The sequence below is a fragment of the Acromyrmex echinatior genome, chromosome 3 (genome assembly GCF_024713525.1).
Source record: "Acromyrmex echinatior isolate Ae372 chromosome 3, ASM2471352v2, whole genome shotgun sequence".
Classification (NCBI taxonomy): Eukaryota; Metazoa; Arthropoda; class Insecta; order Hymenoptera; family Formicidae; genus Acromyrmex; species Acromyrmex echinatior.
The window spans coordinates 16071312-16095781 of record NC_141854.1 but is presented as its reverse complement, the minus strand read 5'-3'; the positions used below and the strand labels follow the sequence as shown (position 1 = coordinate 16095781).

The window sequence follows — 24470 nt, the reverse complement described above, 5'->3', positions numbered from 1 at the left end:
CTAAGACAAAAATATTAAAAATCCTTTTTGGTAGTTTTCTCTAACAAGGAGAGGAATAGAAGTAGAAATGTGCTTTTGAAATACGATTTATTATAAAAAGTAGTTTATATTAATACTTTCCTGCTGAATTTTTAACACATCTGAGTGTTAATTTAATATAATAATATGGTTGTACTATTTGAATCTAATATTTGTTAATTAATATTGAATTTGTCTTAATGTTAAATAAGAAAATGTTTTTATAATATTTGTATAATTTCCTAATATATTCGTATTATATTAAATTAACACAAATTGTGTCATTAATTAAACGTAGCACTCGTGAAATATTAAATTTCACATAAATTTTCCAACTTTTATTGTATCTAGTACACAATACAATAGTTCTATCATATATTACACACACACACACACACACACTCTCTCTCTCTCTCTCTCTCTCTCTCTCTCTCTCTCTCTCTCTCTCTCTCTCTCTCTCTCTTGCACAATATATTCAAATTTGAAAAAACTATAGAAATATTAGGTGTTGGAATTAATTCGTAGCGTTTTTTAATGAAAGAATGTTATTTATTTCACATGAGCATTAAAAAATACATTAATGAAAGTACTTCCCATCACTTGTAAAACGCTACGAATTAATTCCAACACCTAATACTTTACAAGAAGACGCATAGGTAATTAAGACATTTAGGAAAAAGATTAAAGTCAATATTTGTCCTTTCCAAACCTTACCATTCTTCCCAAAGAAATCATCGTCCCTTTTCCCAGGTATTCTCAGTTTCGAAATGTTTGCATTCTTTTTGAAAATATCACTATTTCGTGGAATTTTCTTCACGTGCCTTTTTTCCATAATTTTAACCTTCATAGGAGACACCGATGGCGTTTTGACACATCGTTTGCATCGCCACACGATTCTAGGGTCGTAAACATCGACATCGATGACCGGAGGTTGATGGCACAGCGGATGATAAGCTTCTTGACACTCCTGGCACTCGAGCAAAATCAAAGGTCCCAGTTTCGCGCCGTTACAGATCTTGGAGTTTACATGGCACAGATGTCACAATTCATTTAAGTCAACAACACGGCGACTTTCGAAGATAATTAGTCACACACAGTCACATCATTCTCGCGCATTTTGCATTTAAGCTATAAATTATTAAGTGGCCGGGTTTAATTGAAGAAAACCTTGCATACAGTCCCGTCGGCGGATCCTTCGTCGGGAATGGAGATCCTAGGAATGTCTTCTTCGTCCTCGCAGCAGCCCTCGTAATCGACCTCGAATATTTTTACGTCGGACTTCCGGTGATTCCTAATGTTCTCCGCTTCGTCAGCTTCAAGAAAAGAAATGATCTCAAGATTACCGTCCCAGATCTCGGTTTTTATCGTACTATATCCTTGCGTTACGTGATCGTGACTCTTCGAGGTATAAATCGGATGGGCGAATTCGTCGACGTTTTGCAAAAATCGCTTCGGCATTCTGACAGCCAAAGTCTTTTCGAGGCCGTGCTTCTTTTCAATGCAGGCGTCCAGCATCCGACGAAGCTTCTCCGCACTGTCTTGCTCTGTCGAATGCAACAGTGCTAATGCGTCGAAGAAATCTTCGTCGATGTCGAACGTGTTCTCGTGCATTCTATATACAGTTGGTATCTTCAGATTTTCGATTGTCAAATAGAACACCTTTCAGACCTATTCTGTCTTGGCGATAATCCTATAAACATTTCACGGAATGTAACATTTTGTTAAACAGACGATTTAAATATTCTAGACGAAATTTAAAAATGAGCAAAGTCTGCACAATGAATAATGTTGACATTGTACAGCAGGCAACCATCCTGTGAGAAATGACAATGGAATCGATGTCGAATTGACATCGATTCGATATCAATTCCATTGTCATTTCTCACTAGGTATTTGCCCGTACAGATATATTGTATTCTTAATGCTGCAATAAATTAACTTGTAAACATTAGAAATATAATTCATCAAGAAAACAAATATGTGAAATTTTGAATTTGAACAGAAGTAATAAGCTGATTAGTAATATGGCGCGTAGTTTTTTAAATATCGAGAGAGAGAGAGAGATTCAGGTCACAAATTTGACTTGAGCACATAATGGCTGAAGGTTAAAGAACATAAAACGTATTTCAAATGTTTTGGAACATGATTTGATCATGAAATATAGATATCGTTACATCATGGATTTGACATTGTTCGCTCACGTACGACGATGTGAAATGGCGTTCTTGACGAATTAAGGGTCGGTCATGCACGAAGGAGTGTAGCAGCAAGTGGTCCTGCGGACTGGTAACAATTCTGGGAATTGTACGGACAGGGACGTTCTATGGGATTTAGATATGCGAATAGTATCCCGGGACGTTCGCCGTGAAATGTGCCGAAGGAAGGTGGCCGGCATTTATCGGGCTCGATCATCGACTCTCTGCTTGTATATCGACGGAATCGCATCGACGACGAACCATTGTTCTCGTGACTGTTTGCTAATAGAATCTATAGTGCTTATGGTTGTCGTCCGCCGGGAGTCGAATACTGGACATTGAATACAGACATTGAATATTCAACAAACGCATTTCGACCGGGCTATCAATGTGAACGCGTAATGGACACACACGATGCTTCGGAAAATGTTTGTTGTAAATCGCGTTATTTTCTCGTTACAGGCTAATTTTGATAAGTTGCAAATATTTATGACTTGCGCGTCTTTTATGTTTATTTTTGTATCAAGGTAAGTTAACTTTAATCTCGATTTAACTTACTTTTTATCTTTTTATAATTCTAATAATTAGAAAAAGACGAAAAATAAATTAAACCAAGATTAAAGTTAATCTACATTTGTAGAAATAAACATTAAACGGCTTTCTTTGTTTAATAGAATCAAAAAGAAAAATGTATATATTTACAGAATATTTACGTTCATGAAAAATTTATGAAGAAACAATTCTTGTTCAAATAATTTGTTAGATTTCTATTTATTAGTAACATTTTTTTATTTATGAATTATGTTATGCATTTTTTGTATAATTATTTACTATTTTGATTATATTATTAGGTGTTGGAATTAATTCGTAGCGTTTTACAAGTGATGGGAAGTACTTTCATTAATGTATTTTTTAATGCTCATGTGAAATAAATAACATTCTTTCATTAAAAAACGCTACGAATTAATTCCAACACCTAATAGTTTACAACAAAAAATTACTTTGTACCGGACAAAATGTTTCATATAGATTTTGGATGAAAACGACAAAGCCGCAAGCCAAATTTTACCAGCATATTAGGTTTCCAAAATAATTGAAATTTAATGTGCGAAAAAATAGCTTTTTTGCAATATTTGACATTTTTTGTAAAAAAAAAGAGATAACTTCTGATTCAACATTTCAAGATAATATTAAACTTTTTTTTACAAAAAAAATCAAATATTACTCATGAGCCATTTTTGCTTGCACAATAAATTTCAGAAACTTGATGTGTTAGTAAAATTTAGCTTGCGGCATCGTTTTTGTTATCCAAAAATTTATGACAAATATCATGTCTGGTTCAAAGTAATTAAAAAAATTTATACTTTCCTTTTGTAAACTAGTATTATTTAATTATTTACTATAGATATTAGCTGCAAATAGAATACTTAATTTAATAATAAATAATTACTGTAATGTGCTAAAAATATTTTTTATTTAACAATTATTGAACAATTTAAAGTTATATTCTTTTATATTATACGACAATTTTTCTAACATCTGTATTTGTGGATTCTCGCAGAATACAGATCGTTCTCTCAGCATCCACTCTCCTTGTATACTATCTTGTACCCAGTAACGCGCTTTTTCAAGGTTTCTGTCAACAAGAGCCCCTATACGCGTTTCTTTATCGCGCTTTTTCGGGAATAGGATAGAAGGGCGGTGCGGGGTAGAAGGGTGAGTGAGCGGAAAAGCATCCAATTATCATGCCCGATGCCGGGGCTTCTCACCCTGCACAAGCTCGGTACCAGAATCGACTGGAATCCGGCCGGGAAGCCGGGCCCGGTAGACGTCGAACGAGTGGGATTATTCCGCGTCCGGGTTCGGAGCCGGGGAACCGTGCGGGGGCGGGCCGAGGGAACAATGTCGGAAACGACGGGGACGGTATGCCGAGATATGCAGGATATCGCGCAGAACTGCGATCCTTCGAGGTCTGTGCGAGGAGAGCGAGAGAGCTATGAGGATACAGCAGTGGCGCAAGTATAGTGAGCCAGATATGTACGCCCCGCGGCGCCGCGTCGAGAGAGAGAGAGAGAGAGAGAGAGAGAGAATAAGAGAAAATGAACGAGAATACGTTTCTAAGTGTATTACATCTCCGAGGCGAAAAGGGAGAGAGAAAGATAGAGAAAGATGAGAGAGAGAGAGAGAGAGAGAGAGAGAGAGGGAGAGAGAGAGAGAGTGACTGCCAGCCGCGTACCGCCTAAATATGTAATAATATCTACGGGAGATACCGGCATTCCCCGACCTCGAGAAGAATTCGATCAAAATGTGTCGCGATACTCTCCCGGTATGCCAGGTGAGGTACGCGCTCACTTCCCTTCTCCTTTCGCCCTTCTCCCTTTAGTAGCTTCCTACCACCCCTTTCGACCCCTTTCACACTGCCTTGCTTCGTTGTATCTCCCCTGCGTCTTCTTCCGTCGTTGCTTTGTCCTCGTTTGCACACGATCGGATACAATAAGAGTAGACGCAAACATTCTTGCACATCCGCGAAGATGCGTCATTCAGGACTATGTTCTATCAATCTATCTTCATGTGAAATCGAAGGAGTGAAGTATCAAAGACTTTACCGTGATTCTTTCGATTTACAAATTTCCGTTATCAAATGGAATCTTTTATTATCAAACGAGAGATATTTTTTTTATTCTAACGAAATTTTTTTCGATATAATAATTACTATGTAAGAAACTTTAAAATTTTTAATATTATTATTTTCCATAAATTGCAATATCAGATTTTAATAATTTTAAAATTAAGAATTATCGTTAGAATTACTAAAGAATTTGTAGGTAGTTGAAAATATATAATAGATTTTATATTGTAATTCTTACTTGTTCTTTACTTCGTTTTCGCCAATTACTTTATATAAATTTAATTTTACATATTTGCACGTTATAACAGTAAATAAAATCACAAATTAAATTTACAAAGAAAAAGTAAAAGAGGAAAAGAGAGTAAGTAAGAATCGTATGATAAAAGTTCGTAGGAAATAAGGAAACGAATAATTTAGAGTCGCTTACCGCGAGGCGATTCCGTAAAAGAGAAAATCCTCATATTGCGCGAGCAACGTCTCTGCTTTTAGGTGCAGCAGGAATTTCCGAATGCGCCATTCGCGTGATATTTTAATACTTTATACCTCACCGTCCTTGCGAGTAAATCTCTGCCATGATAAGACCCGTCAGGAATTTCACCCCCGCGGAACATCCGCCGTTTATAAGAAATGTTTTCGAAGTTTATGAGGGCGACGCAAAGTCTTGGTATGGGGCGGACCTAAAGCCTTCACCCTTCTTCCTTTTCTCTCTCCTTTTTTTATTTTCCTTTTTAAATAAAAGCAACGCCGATAGAGGAAAAGCGCCGTGTCGCAAAACTGACAATAAAATGACGTCGTCTTTGGAATATCGTTGAAAAATGCGATGAGAAATTTCCGTCAAAAATTTGCACTAACAATACAACATGCGTCATAACTTGCGCATCGTTGTTTCGTATTTAATTTTCGACGTAATTCTAAAACGGAATTTTGCAAAATAATAGACGTGATTGAGAATAATAATAATAATAATAATCATAATAATTTATACATTATACGTAATTTCTATTTTATTAAGCAGAACGTTTTATAACTTTTTACAAATAATATATATATATATATATATATATATATATACCTACTACAATTTATATTTTATATTCTTCATTTATAATAGCTTTTTCTAGAACACAAATAATTTTTTTTTGTAACAACTAAAATTTATTATCTTAAAAATTATAGAAACTTTTTATATATACATATATATATATAAGATCATAGCATTCAAAATGTATAGTTTATGAATAATAGTCGCAACAGCTACGCTTTCCGTGACATTGTGAAACAAGAGCGTTGTGCACGCTTATGGTCTTGATTGTAATTCTACGGTTACAATTCTGAGTTACTCCGGCTAACGCAATGTCCAATCTCAGCATTGTGACGTCATGAATTTAGACGCGGGCTAGAATTAACTGTCTTCCGTATCAGACGATGTAACTCTGAACAATACACGCACGATAAATACATGTAGCGCAAGATAATACTATGATTCCTTCAAATTGTCTTTGTGTGATAAAAAACGCGATACATCAGCTAACATAGTAAATTAATCAACTTCTTAACAAAGAAAAAAGGACATTAAAAAAAAATTAATATTAATTGTCGTAATTAAATTTTAATAGATAAACATTTTTTTTGTTAGTTAAACACATACAAAAATATTACATTATCATATTTGTAAATAGTTAATAATACTTAATGTGTAACATTATATAAAATCACAAAAATGACAAAAAGAAATCATATTTTATTTTTTAAACTCATACTTTTTATTAAATATATTTTCGAATAACATCTGGGTTTTTAAATTTAAAAAATTACAAAATTTTCTTCGTGTGAAAATATTTCATACTTATTATTTTCACATCTAAAAAAGGAACAATTTATAATTATGTCCTTAATTTGAAACAAATTTGGAACGCGTTATAAAGTGAGAAGAGTTAAAATTTGGAACTGTCCTTTCTAATTTTGAATAGTTGGTCATTTTACTATACAATGATTTTCTTTTAAGACACCAATCGCTTATTATGTAAATAAAATAAACTTTACTAACATTCATTCAAATATTTTCTGAACACGATAGAAGAAATTTGAAATTTTGTAATTAATATCAGCAAATTACAAATTCTAAGCTCGAAGATTTATTTTTAAGTCTCTGTCAAGTCTTCTTCTATCTCTTTTCCTTTTGAACACAGACTGAAATTATTTAGTAACGCAATTATACATCGGATGTAAAAACAGAAAGAGAAATTTATTTTCGTTTTATTTTAAATTACCGTTTCAGGGCTAAAAGGAATATAGAAACAGATGAGAACAGGAAGTCGACGAATGTAAAGCGGAGGAAAAATTATAAATTCATAACTTTACAAAATGAATTCCTATCGATTCCTTTTTAATTCACCTTGCATATGAACGTACCTGTATCTGGCTCGCGCAAAACGGCGCTCATGATGTCGACTCGACGACGCTGCAGATTTCTTGCAAGAGTCAGGTGCAGAGCGTCGAACGCGATGTGTGGTGCGTGTCGATGAACCTACACCCATCCTCCAGGTAAAGTCAGCAGACGCGGCCAAATGCAAAGTGCACCGTTGCATAACGCGGAATCGCGCGTGCGATGTTTCTTTTTCGCAACATGTGGAGAGATAAAAGGCAAAGGAATATATACATATATATATATATATATCTACATAAAAATGCATAATGAAACGCGCGCGTATATCTCATTTTCCTTTACACTCGCGGTTCATAATTATTCTAGAATAGTAATTATTGGTCCACGACGCGGACAACGAGAACAATTAAAAGAGCCGCTTCTCTCTTTATTCACTATCAGTGTTGTTTCTGTACGCTTTTCAATTAGTTATCTTCGGCAGAGCAGCGGCCTGCGGGGCAGTTTTATGACTTTACGGTTATCGACGGTTAAATAGAATTCGCGGCATACCGGTCGTGCCATGTGTTATGCTCAGGTCGAAATAGCTCGAATAAGCGGTAGGGCATAAAGAGCGGGATAATTGTCAATTTCATCGCGAACGAGACTCCGTATGCCGCGCATTAAAATAAGATAAGCTCGCCGCGCGCTTCATTCTCTCCCTCAAACGTTTTCCTTTTTTCCAACCATTAAAACTCTCTCCGTTAGGAAACGCGCCGTCGACGGTGACTTTGAGAATTACGCCTTTGGTGGAATTTTTATTATTATCTCGTTGTGTGCCGCATGAGTTTGCAGCGAGAGAAATGCGATATGATACGCGGCCACGAATTTCAGGTAAAACTAGCTTTTTATCGCTGGATATTACGCGATCACAACAGACTCGCGTTTCCGATACCAAGAATGGTCCAAACGAGTGTAATTTTACGCCGAGAAAACCAGCGTCAAGAAAGACTCTACTTATCCTTGTTTAACATTCGGTTAAGGATAGAATCATACTTGAAGACACTCGATGTATTCGCACGCAGTTAAAATCGATTCAACCATATCTAAAACGAATGACTTTTGTCTTTATCGAGTTGATATCAGAGTACCTAAGTAGCTATCATGAAACAAATTGGATCCCAATTGGATTGTTCCGTTTTCCCTAGAAAACACAATAGAATATCTAGAGAATAATTGAATAATTCTAATCGGAATCCATTCTGACTTGTTCCACAATAGGTGTCCAGGATACTTACCATAGAATAAATCGTAATGGATTTCGATCGGAATTATTCAATTATTCCCTAGATTTTTATTGCTTTTTCTAGGAAAAATGGAACAATTGGGGAATCCATTCAGAACAATTTCATAATACGTGCCCAGAAGCGAAAAGATTTATGATTCACGTTTATATAAAGCTTCGTCCAGATCAAGAAACATTGTCATCGATTTGTAGATGACAAAAATATTGGAAACAAATATGGGTGATAAAATATCAATAACTATTATTTTTATTGTTAGATTTGTGTTCGACATATGTATATATTCGACAATGTATCCGACAATAATATCAACTACTTTTTGTTATCGCATTTTTTAAATATTGATGATATTAATATTAAGATGATGAATGATAGTGATTTTTTAATTCTTTCTGCTTGTACAACTGTAGATACATCAAACAACATTCTTTTCAAAAAAGAGAGATTTTAGATTTGACCTTAATTTGAAAAAAACATGATAGAAATACAATGATATAGTGTTTTATTAGATAAACTAAAGTGTGATGACAAAATTTTATTATATGGAGAATTAAGTAACATTAATGATTTGAAACATTTATTAGAATATCCAGTTCATCTTGAGAATGAGACATTACAAGACAGTTTTTGAAATAAGAATGGACTGTGAATAGAAGCCATAATGTAACGATGTCACACTCGATGTCACCAAAGTGTACGTGTTTTCATTGATATATCGACGACACTAGTCGCCGACATTCTTTTGATCTCTACCGCCTCGAGAACGAAAACATAAACTTATAACCAATACTGTCATCGACATGATATCACCCATATTTTTAAGTTGCTATCAATATTTTTGTCGACAACTACGACAAGACATTCGACAAATGTATCTCACAATTGTTTGAATTTAAAATTGAATTTTGTCGAATACATTGTCGGACGTATGTTTCCGACAATATTTCGATCTGAATGAGACTTAATGATCAATTGCGTGACATTGTTATCAGACTCTTCGACCGATATTCATAGTCGATTCTTATATTTGAGATGTCATGAATCAATTACAAAGTCATATTATTTGTCTCGCATTAAGATAACTTGATTTTATCGCAAATTTTCGAATTTCTTCAAAATATAACAATGTGAATTTCTTTAAAAAAGATTACGACATAACAAAAGCTCTGTAATATCTCGCGATAACTGCATTAGCAGTTGCATTTTAGCTGAACTATTGCATTAGTTTATTTTTCTTCCTTTTCTCTTTAAGAAAGAAAAAGAAGAAGGAGAAAGATGAACTGGTTCAGCTAAAAAAAACAGGCCTATGATATCGCAACTATAAAAAAAGAACGAGCGACACGTTTCCTCGATGGACCGCGGAAGTTCGCGCGAAGCAGAAATCGAACGTTAACACAATTAAGTGATTAAAAGGACATGTACGCTGGACGAAATCGAAGTTTGCCGTTTCCATTCGACATACGCGACACACGTAACGTGAATGAAAATCTCTCGTTTTAGCCTGACGGCGCGTCGCGTCGCGTCGCGTCGCGTCGCGTCACATTGCGCTGCTGCTCCGACCTGTTTGTAAACTTTTGTACAGCACAATGCATCCGACTGACAAAAGGAGCTCATTGCGCGGCAAACGTTTAAAGGCATTAATTACAGCCGGGCTTTGTGTCAGTCGCAAAAGTTAACAGCTCCGGGCATTATTTTCGTACGCGTACCGCGTTTCGGTTTGCGAGAGCGCACTGTTTGACGTCGTCGTTATTAATCTGCGGCGCGTTTTCCTTTTTGAGATACCGCTTTATTGTCGCGCAACGCTTTTGCGAAATGGTCTCTGTGTTAGTTTTCTATTATATATCGTATGGATATTGGCAAGAGAGCCCATGCAAACAGAAAAGCTTTTCAAGAATTAAAAATAAAAAGACTTGTACATAAAAAATAAATACAAATGTAAAATGTACACCGTAATTGAAATTGAATTATAAATAATGGAAGAATTAAAAATACTCTTCAATATTGAAAGCTAAATGGACAGAGCAAAGTATTATACGTAACTGCTTCTGCTTAAAAACTAAACAGATAAACATCCTAGGCATGTAATTATATCTGAACACTTAGATACATAAAATTTATTCTTATTGATTTCAAATGTTTTTTTTTTATTACTATATTATAATTTAATTTTTTTTAGTATTATATTTAAAAAAGTATTTGAGGTTAATAAGAATATAAACCAATCTATAAAGTTTTGTGTAAATGTTCAGATATTCATACATGTTCGGTTATTGAATCGTTTATCTATTTTCCCTTTTCAAATTTTTTCAAATTTTTTACGAAAAATATACTGAATCTGTATAAAACTTTAGATATACAATTATTAATATGTAAAATTATAAAGAGTTTGTATTTATACTCCGTTCTTATTTTAAACTGTCTTAAGTAAGGTCTTAAGAAGCTAATACGTGATTAGTTCATGACATCTCAAAACTTTAGTTAAGACGGTCTTGAATATAAGAACTATGAATACCTTATTTTAAAACTTAAAAGTACTTAAAAAATTACAGATGCAATGGGAATAATAAAACTTTCGGTTTTTTAAAGATTATTTTAAAATACGCCTTGAAATACTTTAAAATTTTTAGATTACTTTAGATTAACTTTTTACACACTTTAAATTTCTTTTAAGTAAACTCTTAATTACCTTAAAAAAATCTTAATTTTATTTAAAGTAAATTTTCTTCAAGATGTAGATATCAGAATCAATTTTTATTATATATATTTTTTTTTCTTTAAAAAAATCGTTCTAATTGGCTGCAGATAATTCTCCTCATTGTATCGCAATTATATTACACGTGACTTTTTTTATATTTTAGATGGTTATTATTAGGTCGAAATGAAATTATAATATTGTTAAAATTGAAGATTATATTATATATGTATATATTATATATGAAACCCCTTTAAGATTTTATATTGTTGCTTATATTATGAAATAATAATTGTATTATTAATTAGAATACGCATTAGTCCTATTTTGATAATTTCTAGTTCTATTATTGTATTATTAATTAGAATACGCATTAATTCTATTTTAATAACTTCTTTCTATGTAATTGACTGTTACGAAGATGTAGCGATTTTTAATTGCTTAGATTTAGAAAAAATTTTTTCAGTGTAATAAAATAATAACGACAATGTATTAAAATATCTTTTATATTTTTAAGATCCAACATTAGCTAATTTTCAATCCAAATTAGCATTAAAACGTCAACATAACGTGCGTGATATTTTGTATGCGAACATGTGAAAATAAAAAAATTTTCATTAAATGAATTCTAGGAATGCTTTCAACAGTTTTAGAGTTTTTAGAAAGAAAAAAAAACACTTTATCTAACTACTATATATTTTAACTATATTCACAAAAGAATTATCTCTCGAAAGATAGACAAGATATGAGTTAATAATGATATTCTATTTCTTAGAAAGTGGAGCTGTTTCATAACTTTGTAAAATATTACGTATCAAAATCAATCGCAATTATTAAAGAAAAACGGTATACTAACATAATAATTTTGTAATCAAATTTAATTTTTGCTTCTCGAAATACATGTATAAAATACACGACTTAAAAAAAAATAAATGAGACATAACATTTATTCTTTTCTCTTTGTGACAACAGTTTCTTTAAATGCGCATACAATGAACAACTATTACGAATATATATATAACGACAAATTAAAGATTTATACATACGCAACAAGTTACAAATAGCGTATAATGTCGCCGGACTATTAGCCGGATATCATGTAACATAACAGAAGCTATATTCGCAAAATGGAGAAAACCATTCTTTGTTTTCTCAATTTGTTCGAACGTGATACGGTCTACTCGATTACGTATCATCACTCGAGAGAATTAACGCATGAAAGATGCGTTAATTGGGCAGTTACGAGTTTCCTGGTCGAGCTCAGTGATACTACATTCTCATTTATTAGCGCATTTATTTGTAAAGCCTAAAATGCGACCCCTGAAATTCAACAAGTGCCCCTCGAATCTAAAGCGAGAGAGTGAACGGACGTGAGAACACAGCCAACCAACATCCAACCTCTATTACGTGCGTGACGCGACTGATCCTAGGGGGACTGGGGGACTGGGGGACCGTGGGGGATCTGGGGGAGATAAAGGATCGGTGGTGGGAGAGGGAGGGAGAATCGGGTAGGACTGGGTAGGACGGTCGGCGAGTGGTGGGGATCGGAGCGAGCGGAAACTTCGGGTCAGTTCGTTCGGCGTCGGTCGCGTCCGGGGTTTCTGGTTTCTCCCGCGGCCGCCTAAAGCGGTGTCAGCGTGTGCGCAGAACGGCTGCGCAGCAGGCGTGTGCGTTGTCCAGATTCTTTGTGCCATTCCTGGCATACCAAAAACACGAGAGTGACCGTCCTCGTATTTACCCGTGGTGCAGTACCGCGCGCCGATATAACGCCGTGCGAATTTACCTCCGCGAAAATAAGGGCCGCTCTCGCGCTCGCGCGCGTCCCGCCACGTCACACAGCTCAGCCAAGTGGTAAGTAATACGACATAATGAAAGTTACATTGCTTCCAAACGCCGTACGCGAGCGAGCGCGTCCACGCCCGTGTGCCGTGGATGTCCTGACGGTGGCGTCGTCTCGCAACAGGCCCGCGCAAAGAACGAGTCCGACTGCAGCGACGATGACGATATTACCCGCAGAGAGAGAGAGAGAGAGAGAGAAAGAGAGAGAGTGAGTCACTGACAAACGGACAGACTGATGGGTGAAAGAGAGTGAGAGGGCGACAGAGGGAGCGAGAGAGAGACCTCATATGTGTGCGTGAAAGAGAGAGAGAAAGAGAGAGATAAAAAAACTGACGTAGCGCGCGGATTTCTATTCTACGAGAGTGCTTCACTGAACAAAGCTGAGCGAATGAATACCCGGCGCCGTTATTATCCGCTCCGCGACCGATACTCGCACGTTTAACTCGTCACGCTTGTGCGGTACTTCCGCTCGGCCGTGGCGATCGTCCGCCGTCGCGATCCGCCGTTGCTCCGTTGAGGTAAGACGGAAACACGGGCGGTGCACGTAAGGAGAGAGGAAGAAAAAAAAGAAAAAAAAAAAAGAAGAATGCGAAAGAAAAATCATCTCGCCGTCACGCGTTTGAGAGAGAGAGACGTTCGTTCGACCGGCGTATTTACTCGGTAGAGGCCTGTTTACATCGTGCATCCGGCCTTTTCGTGCTTCTCGCGTATACTCGGAATCATACATAGGCTCTCGTGTGTTTACAAGCGTGCCGTATCATCCGTGTCAGCTGTGCGCGTCGATATCGCGTACGAGTCGATTCGCAGCGCAGAGCGCGACGCTACGCGACGTGACGCGGCTCACCTCACCTCACCGTTGAGGTTAGGGTAACTCTCCTCTCGCGGTCATCACTTGAACGGGTGGTGTATGCTGGTGGTATGGGCTGCATGCGCGTTTCCTCGCTGCCGGCGCGACGCGCGAGCGGGGGCGCCGTAACAGAAACGCGTGCTGCTCTCTCCGCCTAGTCGCCTGTCCGCCAGCCCGTTCGTTCGTTCGCTCGCTCGCTCACTCATTCGCTCGTTCGCTCTTGTCGTTCTGTCCTGTCGCCGCTCGCCCGCTTCTGGTGAATTCGTATGGTGAATTATTGATCCGCGGCGGCGTGTGCGTGCGGAAAAACCGCCGTTGGTTGGAAGAGAGGAAGGGTAGAAGGTAGGGGGGTAGAGAAAGAGAGAGAGAGAGAGAGAGGGTAGGGGAGCTGAAGCCGCGGAGTGGCGCATGGCGGTGGCGCGAGAAAGCGCTTAAAGCGAGCACACGTACGGGGTGAGACGTGCGCTGGTTGGTGTGTTGGTTGTATATTGTTTTGAAAAGTGTCGCGACGCGCGCGGACGCACGCGACGCATCACGTCACGTCACATCACATCACATCGCGTCGCGTCACATCGGATCCCATCGTATCGCATCGCATCGCATCGCATCGCGTCGCGTCGGATCGCTGTGCCTCAGTCGCGAGATTCACGAGGCGCCAAGTTGAATCGGAGCACATTGGCGAGATCGTGTCTTTCAGTCTCTAGACGAAGTCTATAGAGCGAGCGAAGTGTACATCCTTTGTGTCGCCTCCTTTGGTCGTCCGTAACACGTAATAACGGTGCATACGTCCGTCGCCCCGAGCGTCGAGTTTCTTCGTCTTTCCGTTGCGCGAATTACTCCATCCATCCATCCATGCGTGTGTAAACGCGAAACGGGAACGAACGCGGGAAAAGCGTGCGTGGGTAATGCATACGAGAGGCGTCGCGGCGCGACGCGCGACGAGGAAGTTATTCGAGGGAGACCGGTGAGTACCGAGTGTCGCGAAGTGACGAGAAACCGAAGGAAGGTAATCCTTTCCGTGATCTTCGTGCCCCGACGACGGGACTGTCGTGAAATTGCGAGAGACGCGTGAAACGACGTGCAATACAATCCAACCCGGGGGGGGGTCAGGAGTGTCAGTAGTGCATTGTCGTCGTCGGACTACGCCGACGACGACGGAGAAAAGGTGGAGGAGAAGATCAGTGCCGTCGCGCGGAGGAAACTTGAGGGGAAACCCGACGTTTTGTGTCGTTTTGTCGTACGATCGCTGCTGAACGCGCTCCGATAATCCCGGAGGAAGGCAACGTCCTATCTTCGCCACCGCGGGGCTTGGATGGATACTGTGCATTATTTCTGGAGTGAGTTTCTCTTTTTATTTGTACTGTGTATGTGTGGATGCGTGCGTGCGTGCGCGCGTGCGTGCCTGCCTATGAGCGAATGCGAATGTCCGTCCCCTCCGTCGCTCGGCCGTCGACACGTACGAGTGCGTATGAACGCGAGAGTGTTCCACGTAAAGACACGACGTACGCAGCAGCCCGTGGTTTTTCTATGGATGGACCTCTCTTTCTCTCTCAGCCGAAGCAGCGGGACTTCTTTTCTCCGAGTCCTGTTACTCACCGCGATCGCACTCGGAGCCCACGAACAGCTGCGTGCGTGCCATCATCGCATCCATTGTTTACGTGTCTTTGCTAAGAGACAGGCGCGCACCTGATCGAACGGCTAAAACACAAGCGTCAGCGCGCGGTGGACTCGTTACTTTTAGCTTGTCGATGCCTTTTCGAGAAGTTTCAAGCAGGCGCGAGGCCTTTAAACTCGCTCGACGAAGGTGCTCGAAATTTGTTGGTAAAAGGACGAAGATGAAATTCATTTCGAGTAAACCTGACTGAGCGCTATATTTGTGTTCCTTTCTAATGCTGTTTTTTTTATATTAATTAGAAAATGTAATATTAACCAAGAGAGACAACACGTATTGTCTAGAAGACCTCCTTATGACGTCTTTTATTACGAATTCGGTTGGACACATTAATGCATATTAAAGCCGTTGTACACTGATTTAATTTGTGTAAAAGTAAGATGCGAATATTTCAAATTATAAAATAGATTTTACTTAACAGCATAATAAAATGTATTGAGGATTTCATGATTCAATATTAAACATATTATTATGTCAATTTGTGTACGATGACTTTAGGGTGTACCTGTGCGTGTTGATTGTATCCAATCGAATTCGCTATTAGATATCTTTTAGACATGCATGTCCCAAAAGACGTTTCTCATGTCTTTTGGACATGCATGTTGTCAAGGAAATATTTGTGACGGATTACGGAATTTTTAAAATATAATTCGCCCAGATGATCAGGATAATAAAAACATGTATTCAGAATTGTGCGTTTATGCGTAAAATATAATCCATATCTACGTATATGTAAACGTCAATGTAAACTATGTAAACTGTGTTTTGTGTATCCATGTGAATAATTTATTATGATTATCGAAGACTACGTTCTTTGTCGTTGCACTGGACTGCGTTAAAGTTTTTTATCTTGCTTTTATCTTACATATCTGATATGATAATCTTGAACTTGCTGAGAGAGTCCTGAAGCACCTTCACCACTTGTCATATTATTATGAGCGCGCGAAATGTCAGCTTTGCGATTAGAGAATTTTAATCGCGAATAATTTGAGAATTATTATACCCTCGACATTTTCGTATTATAGGATTTTTTTCTTACAATGTTCCAAAGAATCCGTTCTTGAGAAGAAATTCGGTGGCTTTGAGGCACCCTGTATATTTTTATTTATCAATACTAAAGTCAAATGTATATTGACCAGATAATTATAAAACTTAATTACTTCTTTTTGTATTGTATTATTCAATTTATAATAATTTACATATTTTAATACGAGAAAAGTGACTATAAGAGTCTCTGTGGTTGTCAGTGCGTAAATAATATATAATAAGGTAAAAGGATGCAATTCACCAACAATTATATAATAAACAAATCATTTACAAATGTTTCGACTTCGAATTTGAGGATTTTGTTTGATTTGATGTTTTTTTTATGAATGTCATATATTTTAAAATCGTACATTAAAAATCATAAATGTTTCCATTATTAGGTCATCTTTAATATGTTGTATAATAAAATTAATTATAAATTAAACAATAATTCGTTGTCATAATAATAAAAATAATTACAAATTAACAGATAGTTCATTGTCATATACAATTATGCAAATTGTTAAAATATATAATTTACTTTATCACAATATGAAATTTTTTTAGTTTTACATAAATAAGTTATTTACGCATTGAGGCGTAAATAATGAATCGTGAAAGGCTCTCGCAGACACTTCTTTTTATATTGAATTTATTTTTGAAACTACAAACTGTTTGTTTAATTTAATTACATATTTTACACTGCATTATCTACGTGAAAAAGATTTATATAAATTTAACGTAAACAATTATAAACGTAAATATTATTCCATGTAAACGTGATCTTGAAATATGGCACAATTCTGCAGCATGTATCTATCAGTTGCAAGCAAAACGTCGGACGATAAGAAAAGCGGATTATATCTCGAAAGGTACACTTCTTTCGCGAGCAGGTTTTAAGATTAAAACCACGCGCGGATGGACGTCACGTTCTTTCACCGATCGTCCGGTCTTATCGAGCGGAGAAAAATCGTTTCCTGAGGATCGATCACGCCAATCTGATTTTACTCTTCGTTTAATCCCGTCGCGACGACGGCGGCGATTAATTCGCGGAATTATCGCGTCGCGTTGAGCTCGTTGGAACGTTTTCTTGAACTTTCGCGAAACCCGGCAGGTGGAAAAGGCACGTAATCGTATAATCCGAATCGCGACGCTAATTTCGCGCGGACGAACGATGAATCTTGGCGCAATCTCCTTCGTCGGAGCGTGACCGGCTGCTAACGAACGTGAAAGGAAAAACATTGGACGACAGTCAGTACGCGGACTGATTAGTTGGCGACGTTATCGCACCGAGTTATCGAAAATAATTTTCGTGCGAACGCGGCGGTGCAACGTTACATAAATTTCACCCGATAACTCGTCTCGTGTTATCGCAAAGACGGGAAATCCGGGCATAGGTACATGTAGGGACGCCACCAATTTAACGAGCTGCCAATGAATGCTTACTTAATTCAATGCCTACACCTGCACGCAGATACCACTTGTTGTTACTTTACCGATATGCCTCGGTATCTCTAGCGATAATCCATAAATTTATCGTGACAATTAATTACACAGTGTGTGTGTGTGTGTGTGTGTATCGGTAGCCGATTCGTAATTTATATGTACCTAACTAATTGGTGCATTATACTTGACATTTCAGAATTATCTTCGCAAAATGTAATCTTAATCTTTTGATTATTCATATTTTCTATTTGACAATATTTTTCGTATATCGATAGAGATACTTTTCTGGGAAGGGAAAATACTGAGAAATTTCTGATTAATTATCCGTGTTATGGAAATATTGTAATACGCTGTTAAATATATGTCACTTAAAAAAACCGATACCGCATCGAAATGTAGGACGTATTGACTGTTTTCTGATTAAAGCACCGAACTCGAGTTTTTCTTCTCGAAACGAAATTTCCCTTCGGTCCCGTTTCGGAGTCGTTTGCGTCATGGTTTTACTTTCGCGCGCCGTCAAAGTTTGATTGCGAACTCGCAATCAAGAGAATTTCCCTTTGACCCTTTGCGAATTAGTTGCGAGTTACGTTCTTACATTTTTGCTCACCTGGGGAAAATTGTAGTTTCAGTCATGTGCCACATTTAATTTCGCCTGTCTACGGTCATTCGACGCGAGTCGATGACGATGAATAATGTAACTTAAGATTACTGATACTCGCGCTCGATACGATATTATCCGCGCGATCTATAAATATCGTATGTCCTTTGTTTACTGTTCAAAGATAATCGCGACTTGACGATTGTGCAGCACGTATTCGTGTGTCGTCGTCGAACGGCTGATATCTATGCGTAGTTGATAATTACGGCCGCGATAAGAATCCGTGTTTTGCCAATAATCAACAATTTTCTTTTTCGATAGACGTGATTTAGGCCACTATTAAGTAACTCTTAACGACAGTAACAATATCGTTATATTATCATTGCGTAGCTTTTTTTAACATGTATAAAATCTGCGAAACGACAGTGTAATGATATCGTTATTGTCATTAAGAGTTACAAAATACGAGCATTAATCGCGAAATTATTAAGGCTTCAATGATGATGATGTAACAGCACCGAAGTATAACAATAATGATATATAATTCTTACAACGTGGCTTTTTCGGATGTGCACGTGCGTTTCATTATATTTCACGTTTAAAGAGTGATTACGTTGCAAAAATTGTGTGGTTACTGCTCGGTCGTGCGGATAGAAAGGACAATTCTGTAATCCGAATCGAATGCCAATGTCTAAATGAATCGGAGGTGCCTTTGTTATAAAAAGCGTTGATTATGCATCGCAAAAGTGTTATAAATATTTATTAATGCTTGTTGTTTCTATTATTTTTCACACATCGCATTGTACGTCTCTACTTTTCAACGTGCGATCGATTACGGAAATTTCTCGAAAAACTGCCGTCACGAGAATTACATCGAGCCGCAACATTTTAATATCCGCTTCGCAGTGTATACATCCTGCGTGTTTCTCTATTTTCCGCGAATATCGTTGCCGCAGCCAATTGTGCTAACATTTGCAATTCGTTTCCACTTTCTACAAACAGCGTCTCGAGTACGCCTGCAACGGTCCCGATCGTGGTTACGTTTGTCCTCTGCGTCAAGCGGCAAAATTATAAATTTCCATTACGATATGACAGAAATATCTAACTTCCTCGGTGGAATGAAATTTTTGCGAGTTGCCCGCGTACAACTTGTTTTCTTCTTAAAGTCCGTTCTTTTCAAAGCCGGAAATTACGATCTCGGAAACGATCAAAGGAAACGGGGAGGGGGGGAGGGGAGGGGAGGGGGGAGAGAAAAAAAAATTTCCCGCGGTTTGTTCTGAAATAACTTTTCGCCGATGAAACCATTAATATAATATACAGACCACTTGCGGAGATTTTGTATAATATGGCAGCTGTCGAAATCAAAACATTTATTCAGAGCAACGTAAATATTGTATTCCTTTTGATAGGATCTTCATTATATTAAGAGATATGTGAGCTAGATATTAGATTATTAACTGATTTCGCGTTGTAATATTTTCTCGATTCAATTCGTTTGAATAGGCCAGGTAGGAATAGCGTCTTCATTTATTCTCGTTTCTCGCGTCATGATTCAAGATGGCTGATGCGAGTATCGCCGACTTTTAATCGGTCGATTCTGAGGTGACGTAGTTTAGTGGAAAGCCACTTCTGTAACCAGCCGACAGGTGCAAGGTGTATTTCTCTCCGTTCCGCTTCTCTCGCTTCAGCCGGACGCGACCGGTCGGCTCGTTTCTCTTTCTCGGGCGTTGCACGCAGGAGAGCGAACGAGCGAACGAGCGAACAAGTCAGCGAGTAAACCCGAAGAAACCGGTAGTCACGGTAATCGGTGTGTTTCGATAGAGTCGATATTCAAATTTGTCGAATGCTCCAAGAACGCAACGCGTTTCTTCCATGACGCAAAATCGCGCCATCTTTTCTAGCCTCTCTTAAATCCTCTCTTAATCGGCGTCTGCAGTGAGATCTTAAAGCGTAAATCTTAATCTTTAAGCCCTGAAATGAAAGCCGTAAGAAATTGACCAATCACAATCGAATGCGAGAAGAATAATCGACTACGGTTAATTTCTTATGGCTTAAGGCTTGAGCTTAAGTTTCACGCTTTAAGATCCCATTGTAGACGCCGCTTTAAACGTCTGTAATGAGATTTTAAGGCGTACAACTTAGGGTTTAAGCTTTAAATCGTAAGAAATTGACCAATCACAGTCGAATGTGAGGAGAACAATTGACTATTGTTGGTCAATTTCTTATACTGCTTAAGGCTTAAAGCTTAAAAAGTTTTCTACAATAAGTCATTACCTAAGCTTTCTTGCTGTAAGAAATTGATCAATCACAGTCGAATGTGAGAAAACTAATCGATTATGATCAGTTTCTTACGGCTTAAGACTTGAAGCTTAGGTAATGGACTTATTGTAGAAAGCCCATAAATTTTGCCTTAAACTCTCATTGTAGATTGATCATGCCGAGAGTCGATGACGATCGAGAAAAAACAGGATGACTCCGGAAACGCGTGCATTTTTATTGCGCTCTCGGAAATGTCGACTTTTCTTAGCTCTCTCGAGAGTATCGATCAATAGTATCGTTTATCGCATTGTAATCGGCATTTCAATTATCTAGAAGCATTACGTACATACAAGGCACGTGATTTTTCTCGCGTATCTTCCGATTACGCGTGCAACATTTTTATCATAATTAGCGCCGTTATCATAAGCGATATATATTGGGTCATTTAAAAATTGAACAAAAAACCGCGGATACTTTTTAAATGACCTAATATTTACTTAATTGAATTTATATAAACATTATTGTGGGCTATAACGCGTCCATTGGGAAGATACTTTCTGTCATGTTTCGACAGTAGTCCGGACTCTCGACGGGCGATTGCAAGTAGGAGAATATACGATACGGATTATTTTGAGTTGCTACCCTTTGGCGAGATGATCAACTCTCCCTGAGGCAGCTTCTCTTGCCGCGGGAGCTCTTTGATTCGAGATACAACGGCAACATGAGCCGCGCATTGTTAAATGAATGGATTGTTTGTACGCGCGAGCGATTTTTCGCTCGAGGCTACGATTCGTCTTTACTCGCTTCTTCAGTCCCTTGTTTCATCTCGTTCGCATTATACTGGGTGATTCGTTACTATTAAAAATGAGAAGAAGAAAATGAGAAATACTTTTCTGAATACAAATTTGTAACTTCTCCGAAACTTGGTATTGCAATCAGGTAACTTTAACATCATACACTGAACAAAATTTACTAAAAAGTCTTAGTACATATTTCTTTGAATGATACTAAATATTTACAATAAATAAATATTTACTCAGTAAAAAGGATGAATGAAATTAGATTAATGGTTTTTATATCAAATTAATACATATTTTACGTTTGGTAAATATTTATTTACTTGAAACTATTTCTTAGAAATCAAACAAATCATTCAAACAAATTCATTGGTATTTTTAGTACAATATTTTTTTCAGTGTATACAATACAACGTTATTTTCTAAGAATGAAAATTACGCAATTTCACAATTGCCTTAAAAAGATTGGAAACTTGTTTCGATTTGTTTTTTTTTTTTCCACTTCTCACGATATTGCTTCGTTTTTATGTTAATTTCGCTAATAAAATGATACTACTGTTTCCCTTCGTGTTTCTCTCCTGTACAATTCAGATGCAGTGGAACATCTTATGGAAAGCGATGAAAGTTGTACAATACCAGTCTACACATTAGGCGCGAGTTTCTCGTGGATATAAATAGGACACCTTGTCCCGTTGGTCTACGAAAGGAGCAAATAGATTATCGCGCGCGTACCGACCCTCTGCAACTTTTCTACACTCTCTTCTTTCTCCTTTTCCGCTTCCTCGTCTCGCCTCACTTCTTCGCCGTTACACGTTTCTTTTGCTCGCATGCGATTCCGCGTGGTTTTCTTTTTCGCGTAGACGATGCCAAATCCTCCAAGTAACTAAAATTATCACCAAAGGTGTGTACGTACGACTTTCTTGTTGAGTTGAACTATAACTAAATTACGTACTTCTACACACGTTATGTATGATAATAGATTGTACTTATAAATACAAAGAAATGCATCTTACTTTTATTATTACGTACGCATTTTAATTACGCGCAGTAATGTTTGATTTTATACATTTTTGAAAAAGATTCTTTCCTCTGTCGCTTCTTAAAGGAATTAATAGTGGAATTTATTCATTTTTTGTGGGATAGCCGTTTTTAAAAACATCATTTTAAATGCATCATTTTGAGTTAATCGAAACAGAGAACGTAATGTAAACGTAATGTTACGTAATATTACTCGCGCTATTATTTAAATGTCTAATACCAGCTTCCTCTTTCTTCCTCCGTTTCTCATTTTCCATTTTGCCACGAGCAACTTATATCGTTTCCGAGAATGTGAGGAATAATCCGCGCATAATTAATTTAATTCGCTTAGAATTTCGGCACGATTCACGTGCGCGCTCATGTTTTTTTAATTGCATTGCAAAGAATTAAAATGCTCTGAGCCGCCGCGTATTTGGTTAACGACACTTTCGCCGGTTGGCAAAACGAGCTCGTTCGTTCAGCGCTTTCTCAATGAGATTAAAACAGTCTCGCGATATTAGTACTTTTCATTTGCGGTTTGTATAGTTGAAGCATTATGCACGACGCGATATGCACCGCGGTCTGCAATTCTGTGGAGTATTTCCACTTTATGGATAAATTGTACGTTGCATTTATGACGACTGTATGTTTAGCCAAATGCGTATTTATATAAAGTATAAAGCATTCGAAATATATAAATAGAATTTTCATCAGGTTCAGTAAAAATTTGTACACACCTATTATACGATCTTTGAGTCATGTTACGTCAAATGATTTCTTTATGTCAATTTTAACGCTGTGAATGTGCAAACAAAATAATCCCAACGGAGTTAAAATAATAATATTGAATAATAAGATATATTTCTTTGTACTTATAAGTACAAAAAGCTCGAGAAAGTCCAAGTTACTGAGATTATACTCGTTTTAATCTTTATGCTCAAGGCAGCTTTGATTTTGCATTTTACCGTGTTATTTCATGGTTATGTGGTAGACGCTACGTGTCATGGTTGTATTACGACGCTATTTTCCATTCAAACGTCTCTCCACTTAATGACGTTGTATTTCATATTTTTACGATCCTTTAATATAACGCCTATATAAACATCAGTTGCAACAACAACAGCAGTGAGTGGCGTTCATTTATATTTAGAATGTCGCATCACGATTTTATACAAAGTCCCTATAAAGTACGATATAAATAAAGACTGGAACAAACATTACGATATCGTTTGTATTAAGAAAGAAAAGCATTTAAATCAGCGACAAGTTTCTTCCTGAGTGCTAGCAGATTTTCGGAGGAAAAGTCTCTATTCGTGGGCCAATTTGCGAAAGGTTGCGTTGTCGTATAATAGGTTTAATAGGTCTAAACCGGTGGAACTAGACGGCCGGATTTAAAAGCGTTTTAAAGCCCTGCTCGTAACTTTCGAATGACTGCTATTCGCGTCGTTTCAACTTTTCCCGCGCTCACGTACACATACAATATAAATACACGCGTGCGCGCGCGCGCGCGCGCATTATAAGCATCAAACGATTAACATCGTTTATCAGTATCATCGATTAGACGTAATAGACGTGTGTTACGCGCCTAATGGGTTTCGGCGATGCGTGAGTCATGCGTCGTCCTTCGTTTTTGCTGCTCGCTATGAATAATGATCATCCTTTGTACCGACATACTCGTAGTATAACGCGCGTAGTTGTAAAATACGTTCTCTCTTATCGGCTTTGCGGATCGATTAAGAAGACACATGCGGACGAGAGGCTGAGAGATT

General features: G+C 37.6%; 2 protein-coding genes across 5 annotated transcripts in view; one reads left to right on the top strand and one right to left on the bottom strand.

Moving 5' to 3' along the window:
* Nucleotides 1–73: 73 nt before the first annotated feature.
* Nucleotides 74–12718, bottom strand: LOC105151619 (uncharacterized). The gene is made up of 2 exons (XM_087404521.1): nucleotides 7255–12718; nucleotides 74–1708 (listed from the first exon to the last, which is right to left on the bottom strand). Exon 2 carries the CDS (start codon nucleotides 1627–1629, stop codon nucleotides 1171–1173), a length of 459 nt encoding a protein of 152 aa, XP_087260647.1. The 5' UTR covers nucleotides 1630–1708; nucleotides 7255–12718; the 3' UTR covers nucleotides 74–1170.
* Nucleotides 12719–12928: 210 nt separating this feature from the next.
* Nucleotides 12929–24470, top strand: part of scalloped (TEA domain transcription factor 1 homolog scalloped) — a 166248-nt gene continuing 154706 nt past the window's right edge. For 3 of the 4 annotated variants that reach the window (XM_011064993.2, XM_011065002.2, XM_011064969.2), the window contains exon 1: nucleotides 13220–15223. In XM_011064993.2, coding sequence (XP_011063295.1) covers nucleotides 15199–15223 — 25 coding nt within the window. In that variant the 5' untranslated portion in view covers nucleotides 13220–15198. Of the gene's footprint in view, nucleotides 13052–13219; nucleotides 15224–24470 lie in introns of those variants that run through there. The other variant, XM_011064987.2, reaches the window with a different exon arrangement.

Coding starts and splice junctions, on each gene's coding strand:
- LOC105151619 (XM_087404521.1), bottom strand. CDS start 1,629: ATGCACGAGAACACGTTCGACATCGACGAAGATTTCTTCGACGCATTA.